The 15406-nt window shown below is 52.3% G+C and overlaps 2 protein-coding genes across 4 annotated transcripts in view; both read left to right on the top strand.

Annotated features, from left to right (window-relative positions):
• Nucleotides 1–2236: 2236 nt before the first annotated feature.
• On the top strand, nucleotides 2237–9676 carry RAP2B (RAP2B, member of RAS oncogene family). The gene is made up of 2 exons (XM_064164857.1): nucleotides 2237–3953; nucleotides 6413–9676. The coding sequence occupies exon 1, from the start codon at nucleotides 2495–2497 to the stop codon at nucleotides 3044–3046; it is 552 nt and encodes a 183-aa protein (XP_064020927.1). The 5' UTR covers nucleotides 2237–2494; the 3' UTR covers nucleotides 3047–3953; nucleotides 6413–9676.
• Nucleotides 3948–15406, top strand: part of ARHGEF26 (Rho guanine nucleotide exchange factor 26) — a 174806-nt gene continuing 163347 nt past the window's right edge. For all 3 annotated transcript variants that reach the window (XM_064164853.1, XM_064164851.1, XM_064164852.1), the window contains exon 1: nucleotides 3948–6475. The gene's annotated coding sequence lies outside the window, so the exon portion shown is untranslated. The remainder of the gene's footprint in view (nucleotides 6476–15406) is intronic.

Raw genomic sequence — 15406 nt, 5'->3', positions numbered from 1 at the left:
ATCTTGAACTGGTTTAGACTGGATGAGGAAGCAGCAAAGCCAGTAGCACTTCAGTGGATTCTAACATCTCAGCTATCAGGAAGTGAAATGAGTGTCTGCAGCATTCCCAGAACAGGACTTCCCTCAAGGTTTGCTCAGCAGCACTGCTAAACGCAGACATTCTCGGATCCATCAGTCGTGCTGTAAATGAGGAGCGACTCACATCAACTCTTTGTGTTTGGCCACAGGGGCTCCTGAGGAGAAGCTACAGCAGAAGTGCCTGCTCTCATCACAGCCTCAACAGCTGCTGGAGGGCCTGCTCACACCATGTTAGAGACTCAAAGAATCAGGCAGGTTGGAAGAGAGCTCCAAGATCATCCAGCCCAACCTAGCACCCAGCCCTGCCCAACCAACCAGACCATGGCACTAAGTGCCCCAGCCAGCCTTGGCTGCAACACTTCGAGGCACAGAGACTCCACCACCTCCCTGGGCAGCCCATTCCAATGCCAATCACTCTCTCTGACAACAACTTCCTAACAACATCCAGCCTCAACCTGCCTTGGCACAGCTTCAGGCTGTGTCCCCTTCTTCTGTCCCTCCTTGCCTGGCAGCAGAGCCCAACCCCACCTGGCTACAGCCTCCCTGCAGGCAGCTGCAGGCAGCAATGAGCTCTGCCCTGAGCCTCCTCTGCTGCAGGCTGCACCCCCCCAGCTCCCTCAGCCTCTCCTCACAGGGCTGTGCTCCAGGACCCTCCCCAGCCTTGCTGCCCTTCTCTCAACATCTTCTTGAATTGGGGAGCCCAGATCTGGACACAACACTCCAGGGGTGGCCTGAGCAGTGCTGGGCACAGGGGCACAAGAACCTCCCTTGTCCTGCTGCCCACACTGCTCCTCAGCCAGCCCAGGATGCCATTGGCTCTGCTGCCCACCTGGGCACTGCTGCCTCATGCTGATGTTATGAACTGGTGGTGTACAAGTGAGGGCAGGGAAGGGCACCAAGACTCCCCAGCAGGGATTCTCCTGTACTCACACCGTGAGACTTTCAGCAGAATTTTGTCTGTGTGAAAACTGCTCAGGAGCAGAGTGCTGCTCACAAAACTCACTTCAAACCCTTCCCGTTCGCCCACCACACAGCCTCTTCCCCAGGCACTGTGTTTGGCTGCTAAACAAGCAGGCAGAAAGGTCCTACATGCCACAACGACTTGAATAAATACTGAGGAGAGTCAAGAACTGGGTAGGAGAGCAAAGCCAAGCCTGGAAGGTGCCAAAATGACGAGTGACATGTCCTTGAATGTCTGATTGATAGCAAGTCCAAGGAGTGGCTTCCACAAGCAGCGGCAAGCAGCCAAGCCTCACGAACCAAACCCCGGGGAGGCCAAACCGCTGCTCAGAGGAACACAGTGCAAATGGCATCAACAGCTGGCACCTGCCACATCTCTTCGGCCTGAGAGCCCAGCCAGGCCCGACGGGCACAACACAGAAGCTGCGATGTCCTGGAGGGGGTTCCTCAGCAGCTGCCATGGCCTCCTGCCAGCCCGGGGTAGAGCGAACATGGCCTGGCCAGTCCCAGCCCTCTCTCCTGTCCGGGGCGGTTTGTCCCGGCAGGCAGTGAGCAGTGCAGAGCCAGCAGGGATGAGGGTGGAGGGGCCGAGAGGGCTGCTCAGGGACTCCTCCACTCCCTCATGTCCCTCCTGCAAGGGGCGAGAGGCCGCTGCGGGCAGCCCCTCCTAGGAGAACGGTGTCACTGGTGCCCCTGGCCAAGGCCGATAGGGCGCCAGGGCCCGCGGTGGGCGGATAACCGGCTGTGCCCGGCGCCGATAAGGGGGCAGGGGCACCTGGGGCTGCCGGTAGGTGCGTGGCAGCGCGGCTCTTCCCGCCCCTGAGGGAGCCCCGCCGGGGCCTCCACCCGCTCACCGAGGGCGGCGGCGGCGGACGGGACCCGGTGCGCCCCGAAGCCGCTCCTGAGAGAACTCGCCGCTGCCTACGGATGGTGGCGAACGGCACATTCCCGCGGTCCGAATGAACCCCGCTCCCGCCGGGCGGCAGCGCAGGGGCCTGACGCGCGGGGCGGAGCGGAGCGCTGCTGCCCGCCCCAAGCCAACGTGGGCGGACGGCGGCGGCCGACTGGGGACGCTGGGCCGGGGCGGGCCGCAGGGCCACATGTGCCGCCGCGGGGCACGGGCCGCGCCTGGAGCCTTCCTCAGCCTCCTCTTTTTCCTCCTCCTCCTCTTCCTCTTCCTCCTCCCTGCCGGCGGCTCTGCGCAGGCGCCGCTCGGGGCTCGGCGTCTGCCCGCGGGGCGCGGCGCGGTTCCGCGTAGCGCGGCCGCTCCTTCCCCGCCCCGGAGGGCCCCGCACGGCGCCAGTGAGCGCCCGGCGGGGCGTGCGCGCCCCTCCTTCTCCCTCCTTCCCCTCCCTCCCTTCTTCCCTCCTTCGCCTGCCTCTCTCCGCCCGCCGTGAGGGCGGGAGGGAAGCGGCAGCCCCGAGCGGGAGCTGAGGGAGGCGGCGCGCCGGGAGCCATGCGGGAGTACAAGGTGGTGGTGCTGGGCTCGGGCGGCGTGGGCAAGTCCGCCCTCACCGTGCAGTTCGTGACGGGCTCCTTCATCGAGAAGTATGACCCCACCATCGAGGACTTCTACCGCAAGGAGATCGAGGTGGACTCCTCGCCGTCGGTGCTGGAGATCCTGGACACGGCGGGCACCGAGCAGTTCGCCTCCATGCGAGACCTCTACATCAAGAACGGCCAAGGCTTCATCCTGGTCTACAGCCTGGTGAACCAGCAGAGCTTCCAGGACATCAAGCCCATGCGGGACCAGATCATCCGGGTGAAGAGGTACGAGAGGGTGCCCATGATCCTGGTGGGCAACAAGGTGGACCTGGAGGGCGAGCGGGAGGTCTCCTTCGGGGAGGGCAAAGCCCTGGCCGAGGAGTGGAGCTGCCCCTTCATGGAGACCTCGGCCAAAAACAAAGCCTCGGTGGACGAGCTCTTCGCGGAGATCGTCAGGCAAATGAACTACGCCTCGCAGCCCAACGGGGACGAGCAATGCTGCTCCTCCTGCGCCATCCTCTGAGGGCAGCAGGGGCTGGCTGAGGGGACACGGCGGTGGCGGCCGGCGGGGAGCGGCGGCGGGAGCGGCCCCGCAGCCCCGGCCGGAGCCCGCCCTCGGCGAGCCGCCGAGAACGAACACACACACACAAAATCGAGAAACAAGATATCATCGTGTTGGAAATGTGGCTTTTTTCGGCATGTACGTTTCGTCCAGTCTTGGTCGTTGAGTATATTTGTGTCTGCCCCGCGCTGGCAGCGGGCACGGGGCGGAGAGCTCCGGGCAGGAGCGGAGCCTGCAGCCCGAGAGAACGGAGCTGGGGCGGGGGATCCCCCCCTCCCCGGGGCACGCCGAGGAGGTCGGCGGTAGCGATGCTGAGCCTCTCTCTCGGGCACACACTGAGGAGATCGGCGGGAGCGGTGCTGAGCCTCTTCTTTCCCCGGCATACACGGAGGAGATCGGCAGGAGCGGTGCTGAGCCTCTTCTCCCCCGGCACACACCGAGGAGATGGGTGGGAGCGGTGCTGAGCCTCTTCTCCCCCCGGCACACCGAGGAGATGGGTGGGAGCGGTGCTGAGCCTCTTCTCCCCTCGGCACACCGAGGAGATGGGTGGGAGCGGTGCTGAGCCTCTTCTCCCCCCGGCACACAGAGGTGATCGGCGGGAGCGGTGCTGAGCCTCTTCTCCCCACGGCCCACACCGAGGAGATGGGTGGGAGCGGTGCTGATCCCCACCCCCAACACGCTCCTTGGGACACGCCGAGATCGTCGAGGCCGGTGCTGAGCTTCCCTCCCGGAGACCGAGCCCCCCCGGGACACGCCGAGAAGAACGGCGGGAGCAGTGCCCATCTGTACCCCCCCCACTCGAGACACGCGTGGAGCCTCCGCCGCCGGCCCGAGGATCGCTATGCAAAGTTGAGGGTGGCAGCGCCGGGTACGCCCGGCCGGGAGAATTGCACATCTGAACTGGGACTGTGCCTCAGCAAACACTGGTGCCAGTACCGGGGTGAGGGTAGGGGTGGGTCTGGGAGGGGAGCCCAGCAAGTGTCTGCTGAGGATCCGTGAAACGATTCTCTGTTTTGTTTACCTGCTGTATGGGATGGGAGTTTGCAGGAGAGTGGTAGCGTGGTGGGTTGCTCCTCTGGTTTTGGTTGGTTGATGTTTGGTTGTTTTTTTTTTTGTTAGTATTTTGTTTTGTTTTGTTTTATTTGAACTATTTCTGGAGGTTTTGTGGCGTTTTCCTTTGGGTTATTTTTTGTGTGGGGGGGTTTTTGTTTTGTTTTCTTTTTAAATCAGCTGTGAAAATGTTACAAATCTGCACAATTTTGGAGGTGTGAGTGTGAGTGTGTGTGAGAGGTTTCCTTTTTTGTTTGCCTTGTTCCTTGGCGGGTGGGAGCTGGTGAAGTTTTTGTTCCCAGGGGTTGTTTGGTCGATTTTTTGTTTGTTTGTTTGTTTTGTTGATTATTTTTGTTTGCTTTTGTTTTGTTGAGTTGTTTTTTTTTTGTTTGGTTGATTTTTGTTTTGGGTGTTTTTTTTAGTTGATTTTTTGTTGAGGTTTTTTGTTTTGTTGATTTTTAATTTTGTTGGATTTTGTTGAGTTTTTTTGAATTGTTGATTTTTTTGTTGCTTTTGTTGAGTGTTGATTGTTGATTTTTGTTGTTTTTTTGGTGTTGATTTTTTTTTAGTTTTGTTGGATTTTGTTGATTTTTATTATGTTGATTTTTGTTGATTTTTGTTGCTTTTTTTGTTTCGTTGCTTTTTTGTTTCACTGGTTTTCGTTGATTTTTTGTTTGGTTGAATTTTGTTGCTTTTTTGTTTCGTTGATTTTTGTTCCGTTGATTTTTGTTGCTTTTTTGTTCCGTTGATTTTTGTTGCTTTTTTGTTTCGTTGTTTTTTGTTGCTTTTTTGTTTCGTTGGTTTTTGTTTCGTTGTTTTTTGTTGCTTTTTTGTTTCGTTGGTTTTTGTTTCGTTGATTTTTGTTGCTTTTTTGTTTCGTTGATTTTTGTTGCTTTTTTGTTTCGTTGCTTTTTGTTGCTTTTTTGTTTAATTGATTTTTGTTTCATTGTTTTTTGTAGCTTTTTTTGTTTTGTTGGGTTTTGTTGATTTTTTGTTTTGCTGATTTTTGTTTTGTTGGGTTTTGTTGATTTTTTTGTTTTGTTGATTTTTGTTGATTTTTTTTTTTTGTTTCATTGATTTTGTTGATTTTTGTTGGGTTGGTTTTTGTTGGGTTTCTGTTGGGTTGGTTTCCTGTTTCTTCCCCTCTGGGTTGGCAATAACTGATTTTGATGACTAGCTCTCTACAAAGTGCAAAGACTTCCTATATGCGATGCAGGGCCAACAGCAACCCTGTATCCATAGAGTGCCTTCAAAACTCAGCTGTTCCAGCCGGTGCCAACCTGTGAAAGCTCCACAGAATCCCATTATCTGCTACCCCAAAAACTCCTTAACAGTTTCCTTGCAGTAATCATGCTGAGCAAGCCAGGACAAAAGGGCCTGTTGTTAGTGGAATTTATTTCTTATTTCCATCTGAGCCTTTTAACTTATTTCCATGTCTTGCAAGTTTGGCCTTCGTTTACTTCAAATTTACAAGAATTTAGCCTTTTTTGGGATTTTGGAGGGGTGGACTTTCATTTTCTTTTTGTTGTCTTTCCTTTTAAATTTATTTTAATTTTCTATTATTTTATTTTGTTTCCCTTGCCTCTGCTTCCCTTGCCTCTGCTTCCCTTGCCTCTGCTTCCCTTGCCTCTGCTTCCCTTGCCTCTGCTTCCCTTGCCTCTGCTTCCCTTGCCTCTGCTTCCCTTGCCTCTGCTTCCCTTGCCTCTGCTTCCCTTGCCTCTGCTTCCCTTGCCTCTGCTTCACTTGCCTCTGCTTCCCTTTGCTTTAGTATTTTCTTTTAGTTTTTTATTCTTTATTTTATTGTTTTATTTCCTTTTTATTTCCTTTTTTCCCCTTTTATTTTTCCCTTTTTCCTCTTCCTTTTTTTCCTTTCTCCCCCCTCCTTTTTTTTTTCGTGTTCCCTTTGGTTTTATTATGGGATGTCCCTCCAGCCAGCACAGAAGGAAATCTTCTCTTTGTTGATGTACCAAGAAAACTCTGCTGACTGTCATTTGAATTCCAGACATGCATTCAGGAGATGTCTATCCATCTGAAGAGTTTTAATACAAATGCTGTTTTTTAGAAGACAACTTTGTGCTCTTTTTATCTGCCACATGAAACACTGAACTTTCCCACCTAGGCTGGCAATGTTGAGTTCTGTCTTAGTAGAAGCAAAAGGCATGGGGGTGGCCTCCACTTAGCTAAGGGCTGTGTTTTAAAGAAGGAAAGACAAAGGCCAGCCTTGCTGGTTTACCTGCTATTTAGTTGGTTTTAATACCCTTTTTCATCCCTGTTTAGGTGCTGACCCTGTGAAACCAGTGTGTGACTGGAAGGCTGTGCTCAGCAGGCAGCTTTAGGAAGGTAGAGTGACTTTAATGCAAGAGGGCCCTGTAAGATCAGGCCCTTCCTTACTGGAAAGGGTGGTGGCTTGTTGGGATTAAATTCTGCAGGTCAGTTATCCACAAAATGGGAGCTTTTGATCTGATTGCATTATAACTCCTTAAAGTTATGCATCAGACCAGTAGTTCATAGAATCACAGAATCCTGAGCAGTGTCCAGGGCAGTTCCCTCTGCTGAGGAGGGCTCCAGGGTTAAGCCAGGCTTTGCAGCAGCCCTTAAGGGGCAACCACAGAATTAGTCAGGGTTGAAAGGGACCACAAGGATCAGCCAGTTCCAACTCCCTGCCATGCTCAGGGACACCCTACCCTAGGTCATGCTGCCCACAGCCTCAACCAGCCTGGCCTTAAACACCTCCAGGGATGGGGCCTCAACCACCTCCCTGGGCAACCACTGCCAGGCTCTCACCACCCTCATGTTGAAGAACTTCCTCCTCACGTCCAGGCTGACTCTCCCCACCTCCAGCTTTGCTCCATTCCCCCTAGTTCCTTGGAAGTGTTCAAAAAAATAAAAAGCCTGGCTGGGGCACTTAGTGCTATGGTCTAATTGGTTGGGCAGGGCTGGGTGCTAGGTTGGGCTGGATGAGCTTGGAGCTCTCTTCCAACCTGCCTGATTCTATGATTCTGTGATTCTTTCTGGATGTGCAGAGGGGTTGGAGTGGGAGTACATCTGTACCTTCTGTCATAGGGAGTTTGTTCACCTCCCTTTCATAGCCCTTTAAATTAACACAACCCCCCCTGAAACCTGTGTTTTTCTTTACTTCCCCCTCCCCAAGGAGACTTGAAATTCTCTTACAGCATGAAAACAAAAGCTGAGGACTGCTGAGTAAAAGGGGTTTTAAATCAGGCCAACTAACTAGTGTGACTGCTACCACGAGTCTGATAATTTATTCTAAGTAGGAAAACTTTTTGCTTCAGCTCTGGAAGAGGAATGTTTAGGCTGAGTTCCATTCTGTGGATTGAAATGGAAATGATAATCTTGTGGTTTAGTCAAAAATTGGATACTTCTTTTAGCACCACCCAGCATCTAATGACAATTAGAAGATGAAATGTTGAATTGAACTCTTGGGAGCTCAGTTGTGTCCTTCAAAAGGGCAGGGACCTGTTCTTGATGCAATCAGTCAGGTTGTATCAGATACAATCAATCTGGTTGTATGAGCCAGGCTGATACAATCACAGTTGAAAACAAAGGGGCTGCTTGGGGCCTTCACACCACCTATTGGTCCAGCCACCCGTTTTTGAAGTGACAACTGAAAACCTCTTTGCAGCTGATCTCCCAGAAAGGTCTGCAGATGATTTAGAAGCCACCACCTCCTCCAGGGTGTCTTGTGAGAGGGATGAGGGAACGATGGCTCCTTTCAGCAAAGACACTGCACTGAAAACTAGGAAAGCTCCACTGCTGCTGTGTCTGCAGCAGGAAAAATGCCAGAAGTGTGTTGTGTGTCTGGGCTACTGCTATGGTTCAGTTTTGCCTTAAAATCCATGGGATTACCCATTTTTTTTAGGCACCCAACAGGCCTTGCTCCAGTTCAGCTTGTTGAAATATGGGCTGCCCAGGGAGGCAGTGGAGTTCCTGTCCCTGGAGGTGTTGAAGCCAAGCCTGGCTGGGGCACTTAGTGCCATAGTCTGGTTGGTTGGCCAGGGCTGGGTGCTAGGTTGGGCTGGCTGAGCTTGGAGCTCTCTTCTGTGATTCATTCTGTGCTTGTATGATAGCAAGTTCTAGGACTGTAGAACCATTAAGGTCAGAAAAGTCCTCTTAAGATCACCAAGCCCAATCTTCTCCCACTTCCCAAAAGCAGGTCTCCCCAACAGACAGCAGGTTCTTCATGCTTTCAGTTGCTTGGGTTGTGTTGCAAAACTGGGTGGGTTTAGGTCACAGTGCCACAAAAAGGTCACTTCCCCCCACCTCAGCCTGGCAGAGCAGCTGAAGGCAGCCTAAATAAGTCGTGGATTCCACTGGGCTGTTTTGCAGATCCACTCCAGTTCTTGCCAAAAAAGGTGTGTTTGTTTAAACGAGTGGATCACTTCAGAGACCATGGCATGGGGTTCTGATGGGAGTTCTGAATGTATTCTGGTGTTCAATATTCTCTTATGACTTAGTGAGGACACTACAGGACATAGAGCTCAGTCCTCTGATCTTCCAAATGCTCTGAAGTGTTCTGGTGCTTGTTAAATGTAGGCCTTGTCTATAAAGTAGGGGGGGGGGGGGAAAGAACACAGAAAACAAAACAAAAGTCATACTGCTTTAACTTGACTGAATAATCAAAGCTATATTAGCTTCTCCACTTGAGGAAATGTTGTATCAGTCTAAAGGTACTCTCTTATTCCTTTTCCCTGTGGGAATATGTTATAGCCGTGTCCATACAGAGGTGGGATATAGCTCTTTTCACACTGAGAACTGCAAAGATGTCATTGCTTGGAAGAAACAAACAGACAACAACAACAAAAAAAAAGGACATTCCCAGCCAAAAAAACAAACCCAGCTCCTTCCTGAACAGGGCAGAAATGGTGTAAATGGTGTAAACGAGGCCTTAGTTTAAGGCTGGCAGTCTCATGGCCACATGGTGATTTTTGCTGTACATGATGATTGTATTTCCTAAAAATCCCAAGCCTGTTCTGTTGCCAGAAAGCCTGTCTGAAATCCTGCTCTCTGATTGTAACCGTGCAGTGTTCTCCACCTCCTGCTCTCAATACCACTGTGGTTCTTCTCAACACCACGGCTCAGGCTTTGTTGATGCTGATGCTCAGGCATTGATGATGTTGATGCTCAGGTATTGGTGATGCTGATGCTCAAGGCATTGGTGATGCTGATGCTCAGGCATTGGTGATGCTGATGCTCCAGGCATTGGTGATGCTGATGCTCAAGGCATTGGTGATGCTGATGCTCAGGCATTGTTGGTGCTGATGCTCAAGGCATTGGTGATGCTGATGCTCAGGCATTGTTGGTGCTGATGCTCAAGGCATTGGTGATGCTGATGCTCAGGCATTGGTGATGCTGATGCTCAGGCACTGTTGATGCCGATGGTTCTGGAGCTGCTGTTGGATTCTGTGGCTGTGGGGCTCCTGATGGTTCTGCTTCTCTCAAAAAAAGAACAAGAATGTACAGCGAGTTGGTTTGGTTTTTATTGCAAAGGGCATTTTAAATAAAGGGCAGCTGGGCTCTTTATGACCTCTTCATGTGGATACTCATTGCCTGCAGGTGGTGGGAAGGGTCCCCTTTTCCTCCAGCAGTGGCAGAATGCAGAGGATTCCATGTTCTTGGAGAAATTGCTGTGGAAAAGGCTGGCATGTATGTCCTGTTCCAATTAAAGGGTGCCTCCCCCAGCTAAATGGCAGAAGGCTGGAGCTCTGCTGCTGGTGGCAACCTTCTCCCTCCCCAGGTTTGTATAGCAGGCAACCCAGACACTCTGCTGTATGGACCTTTGCTGTCTCTTTGGAATCCACTGCTTAGAGCGCCTGTACGCGCTGGGGAGGGACTTTTGAGGCTGTCAAGGAGTGATAGGACTGGGGGGAATGGAACCAAGCTGGAAATGGGGAGAGTCAGCCTGGAGCTTAGGAAGAAGTTGTTCAGCATAAGGGTGGTGAGAGCCTGGCAGGGGTTGTCCAGGGAGGTGGTTGAGGCCCCATCCCTGGAGGTGTTTCAGGCCAGGCTGGCTGAGGCTGTGGGCAGCCTGCTCTGGTGTGAGGTGTCCCTGGGCATGGCAGGGATGTTGGAACTGGCTGATCCTTGTGATCCCTTCCAGCCATGACTGATTCTAGGATTCCATGATCTGGTGATCTGTGAGACCTGCTGTAGAAGCAGCTGTGTGTGTGAGCTCTGTGCAAAGGTGAAATGGTTTTGACTCTTCTGCATAGTTCACAACCTGCTTCTGCAGTGCCTATTGCAGTGCCCAACAAAGATGTGTGTCAAAAAGGTTCTCCTTCCTGCCACACTGCTGCAGACCTTCACTTCTGTAGGAACTCAAGCTGTGTGTATGAGCTCTGTGCAAAGGTGATATGGTTTTGAATCATCTGTATAGCTCACAGCCTGCTTCTGCAGTGCTTATTGCAGTGCCCAGCAAAGGTGTGTGTCAAAAAGGTTCTCCTTCTGCCACACTGCTGCAGACCTTCACTTCTGTAGGAACCCAACAGCTGCCCAACTTTTAAGAGGCTTTATTTGGGGCTGACATCCCTTGGTAAATGTGTGCATAGCAGTGAGAGGTGAGTCAACAGCAGATCTGGAGTTCACACAGCTTGAGACACTTAAGTGGTGGTGCTGCGTGAGAAATGGAGTGGGGGGAGGGCATTGCTGGGCTGGGTGTGTTGGGTTTGGGGTTTCATTGTCGTTCAGGGGGTTTAGTTTGAGGGAACTAAGAGTTTGGTAAGTCCACAGCTGAGAACCTTGCTGTGTTTCCCAAGGGAGAGTGTCTGTGTGTGTGTATGCTCTGACCTCACTGGGGTTGAAACTGAAGTTCTTGCCCTCCCCACAGATGATCTCAACCTCTGGGCTCTCAGTTCTGTGTGCAGTCAGCACTGCGCCGAGGAAAACGCCCTGTGAAACCTCAGCTGGTTGAGCAATAATGGGCAAGAGCTGAGATGTGTACACGTGGAGAGCTTCAGAAGGGCACTGCAATTTCCCTAGAGCTGCTGCAGATTGTCTGGGGGGGAGTATTCTGATCCCCATCATGTCCTGCTTTGCTGCTGTTGGTGCTGGAGCAGAGGGATTCAGTCAGTTGTACACAAAGCAAACACTGTATCGTAGAATCACGGCTTTGGCTTGGGAGGGACCTGAAAGATCATCCATTTCCACCCCTGTGCCCCTGCCACAGGCAGGGACACCTCCTGGACAAGGCTGCTCAAGGCCCCATCCAGCCTGGCTTTGAAAAAAGTACTTAACCTGCAATACTCTGCCCTGGTGAGACCTCATCTTGAGTGCTGCCTTCAGGTTTGGGGTCCCCAGTTGAAGAGGGACAGGGATCTGCTGGAGAGGGTCCAGCAGAGGGCTAAGAGGATGATGAGTGGACTGGAGCACTGCTTGGTGAGGAGAGGCTGAGGGACCTGGGGCTGCTTAGTCTGGAGAAGAGAAGACTGAGAGAGGATCTAATAAATGTCTATAACTCTCTGAGGGCTGGGGGTCGGGAAGGGGGGACAGGCTCTGCTCACTGCTCCTTGGGATAGGACAAGCAGCAGTGGATGGAAGCTGCAGCACAGGAGGTTCCAGCTCAGCACAAGGGGGAACTTCTTGACTGGAAGGGTCCCAGGGCACTGAACAGGCTGCCAGAGAGGCTGTGGAGTCTGCTTGTGTGGAGCCTTTCCAGGCCTGTGTGGATGTGTTCCTGTGTGCCCTGAGCTGGATTGTGTGGTCCTGCTCTGGCAGGGAGTTTGGGCTGGATATCTCTTTGTGTCCCTTCCAACCCCTGACATCTGTGAGCTGTGATCTCTTTGGAACCCTTCCAACCCCTGACATCCTGTGAGCCTGTGAGTATCTAACACTTCCAAATTGGGAGTCAACTGACCTGAACTTCGAAGTTGTTCAAGTAAGTCTTAAAATAGTGGAACCAGCTGCTCTGTAATGGCTTTGTTTCATTTGGGGTCTTCTGGAGGCCTGGGCAGAGATGTTGATCATAAATGAAGGCTTTGGTTTGGTTATCCTTGAGAGGGATTTTTAGGAGAATTGGGGTCTGATGAGGATTTTCTGCTTTAATGATTGCAGCTTGACAGTGCTGATGGCCACAACAGGGCTGGAGGAGCTGGGAGCTGTGTGTGTTCGAGGGGCAGATTAGTGGCAAGCTCATTCCAGGGATGAACCACCTTATTATCTACCTCAGGTTGGTGTTGGCAGCTTGGTGCCACGTTTACTTGATGATTAAGAAAGTTAAGATGAAAGCAGGCTAATGAAGTACTCGACTAATTACGTTTCTAGCTTTTGAGATCTTCATTTCCCTTCTTTTCAGAGCACTCTGCCCTGTTCCTATCAGCTGTTTTCTGATGCCTTTCTGATTTCAAACGTTATATTTGCTTTACTGTGTGGGTTTTATGTTCTCTTTGGTTGTTAAACCTTCAGTTTTTCCTCTTAATTAGGGGGAGGAATAGCACAGAGGCTCCCATCTGAGTGGCCTGGATTCCAGGAACACATCACAGAATCATAGAATCAGGCAGGCTGGCAGAGAGCTCCAAGCTCATCCAGCCCAACCTAGCACCCAGCCCTGCCCAACCAACCAGACCATGGCACTAAGTGCCCCAGCCAGGCTTGGCTTCAACACCTCCAGCCACAGAGACTCCACCACCTCCCTGGGCAGCCCATTCCAATGCCAAGCACTCTCTCTGACAACAACTTCCTCCTAACATCCAGCCTAGACCTGCCCTGGCACAGCTTCAGGCTGTGTCCCCTTGTTCTGTTGCTGACTGCCTGGCAGCAGAGCCCAACCCCACCTGGCTACAGCCTCCCTGCAGGCAGCTGCAGGCAGCAATGAGCTCTGCCCTGAGCCTCCTCTGCTGCAGGCTGCACACCCCCAGCTCCCTCAGCCTCTCCTCACAGGGCTGTGCTCCAGGCCCCTCCCCAGACTTGCTGCCCTGCTCTCAACACCTTCCAGCACCTCAACATCTCTCTTGAACTGAGGAGCCCAGAGCTGGACACAGCACTCAAGGTGTGGCCTGAGCAGTGCTGAGCACAGGGGCAGAAGAACCTCCCTTGTCCTGCTGCCCACACTGCTCCTGAGCCAGCCCAGGATGCCATTGGCTCTGCTGCCCACCTGGGCACTGCTGCCTCCTCTGCAGCTCCTCTCTACCAGCACACTCAGGACCTTCTCTGCCTGGCTGCTCTCAGCCACTCTGGCCCCAGCCTGTAGTGCTGCTTGGGGTTGTTGTGGCCAAAGTGCAGAACCCTGCACTTGGCCTTGTTCAGTCTCATCCCCTTGGCCTCTGCCCACCCATCCAGCCTGGCCAGGTCCCTCTGCAGGGCTCTTCTAGCCTCCAACAGCTCCACAGCTGCTCCTAGCTTGGTGTCCTCTCCAAACTTACTGATTCTGGTCTCAGTCCCCTGCTCCAGACCAGGCATGCACTCCACCTGTTTTTGCAAAGAAGGCAGGGTTAAGCTCTCTGTTTAAGGTGTTTCCAAAGCCAGGGCTCTCAGCAGAGAAAGGGCTTGAAGAAGCTTATTTACCAAATAACTGGGTCAGCCTGGAGGAGGGTTGGAGTTCACAGAGCCTTAGGTATTTGTACACTTGTAGTCTGACTGTGCTTCAGCCTCTGAAGTGAAGAGGGAAAGTTGCAGCTTTCTGAGCATAAATATTTATACCTAGGCTTAAAGTGGTGTCTGGTATCCACACTTTGGGAAGCATCCACGTTTTCCTACTCTTGAGTCTAGAGGTACTTGGAGCAGGTGCAGAGAAGGGCAGTGAGGCTGGGGAGAGGTCTGGCAAACATGACCTGTGAGGAGCAGCTGAGGGAGCTGGGGGTGTGTAGTCTGGAGAAGAGGCTGAGAGGGGACCTTATTGTCCTCTACAACTACCTGAGAGGAGGTTGTAGTGAGGCTGGAGCTGGTCTCCCAAATTACTAATGATAGGACAAGAGCAAGTGGCCTCAATTGCATCAGGGGAGGTTTAGGTTGGATGTTGGGAGGAAGTTCTTTACTGAGTGGATGCTCAGGCACTGGAATGGGCTGCCCAGGGAGGTTGTGGAGTCACCATCCCTGGAGGTGTTGCAGCCAAGCCTGTCTGGGGCACTTAGTGCCATGGTCTGGTTGGTTGGCCAGGACTGGGTGCTAGGTTGGACTGGATCAGCTTGGAGCTCTCTTCCAACCTGCTTGATTCAATGATTCTAAGTTGGCTTTAGATGAGACATTGGGAAGGAGTTAGAGGAGGCATTAGGAAGAGCTTTTTCTCCCCAGGAGTGGTGAGGCACTGGAGCAGGTTGCCCAAAGAAGGTGTGGAAGCTCCCAGCTGGGAAGTGTTTGAAGCCAGGTTGGCCTTGAGCAAGTTGGTCTGGTAGGTGTCCCTGCCCACAAGGGGTTGGAAGTAGATGATCTTTAAGGTCCCTTCCAACTTGTGCCAAGCCAGCCTGTGGTTCTCTGCCTGCTAAACCAGAAGATGCCTGTGATTACTGAATGTGTGCAGCCTTATCCCAGCTGTAGGGGTAACAACCTGCTGGACTCGTCTGGACTGTTTGTGGTCAGTGCTGCCTGGGAACAGAACTCCTGGCTTGTGCCTCTTCTCTGTGTTCCTGATGATAAGGAAGTGGAGAGCAAACCTGTTCTTGACTGAAAGGCTGAGAGCTGATGGACCTGGGACTCTGGGATCTTTACAGGCATGGTGATAGATTGGAGTTGCTCAACGCACTTCTGGCTGCTGCCTGGTACAGGAGTTTCTAGGGCATGAAGCTCCTCCTCGTTGAGGGCTTTTCAGCACTTGGAGTCATTAACTGAAGTTAATTGAGCTGATTTGCTAGGTGTGAAGACACAAGCTGTCTTGTTCCAGGGTGTAAACAAACTCTGAAGTGTATCCCAACACCGCCGGCAGCAGAATCTGTAGCGCGGCTGCTGGCCCAGGCTGTGTTTGTGCACTGACCTGAGCTGTCACACGTCTGACCTACAGCTCCGTGTGCCCAATCCCCTCCTCTTCAGAGCCCTCTTGAAACCAAAGCCTTCTTTGAGCAAAAGAGCAGAATGTAACCCCAGTCTGTGTTTTAAACATTTCACAGCCACCTTGTTGGATGACCTCTGTTTAAAAGCTGTCATTTCAGTTTCCAAAGAAGCCTTCCCTGTGCCTTGAGATGGATCCTACATATGGGTGGTTGCAATCCCAAGCACAGCTCCAGGCTGAGTGGGGAATGGCTGAGAGCAGCCCTGAGCAACAGGCCCTGGGGGTCTGGGCTGATGCAAAGCTCCACAGGAGTCTGCAGTGTGAGTGCAGCCCAGACA

Source organism: Pogoniulus pusillus, chromosome 26 (assembly GCF_015220805.1).
Source record: "Pogoniulus pusillus isolate bPogPus1 chromosome 26, bPogPus1.pri, whole genome shotgun sequence".
Classification (NCBI taxonomy): domain Eukaryota; kingdom Metazoa; phylum Chordata; class Aves; order Piciformes; family Lybiidae; genus Pogoniulus; species Pogoniulus pusillus.
This window is presented reverse-complemented; position numbering and strand designations above follow the sequence as displayed.

Bases quoted from the DNA above. Each gene is read 5' to 3' on its own strand.
- RAP2B (XM_064164857.1), top strand. From the start codon at position 2,495: ATGCGGGAGTACAAGGTGGTGGTGCTGGGCTCGGGCGGCGTGGGCAAG.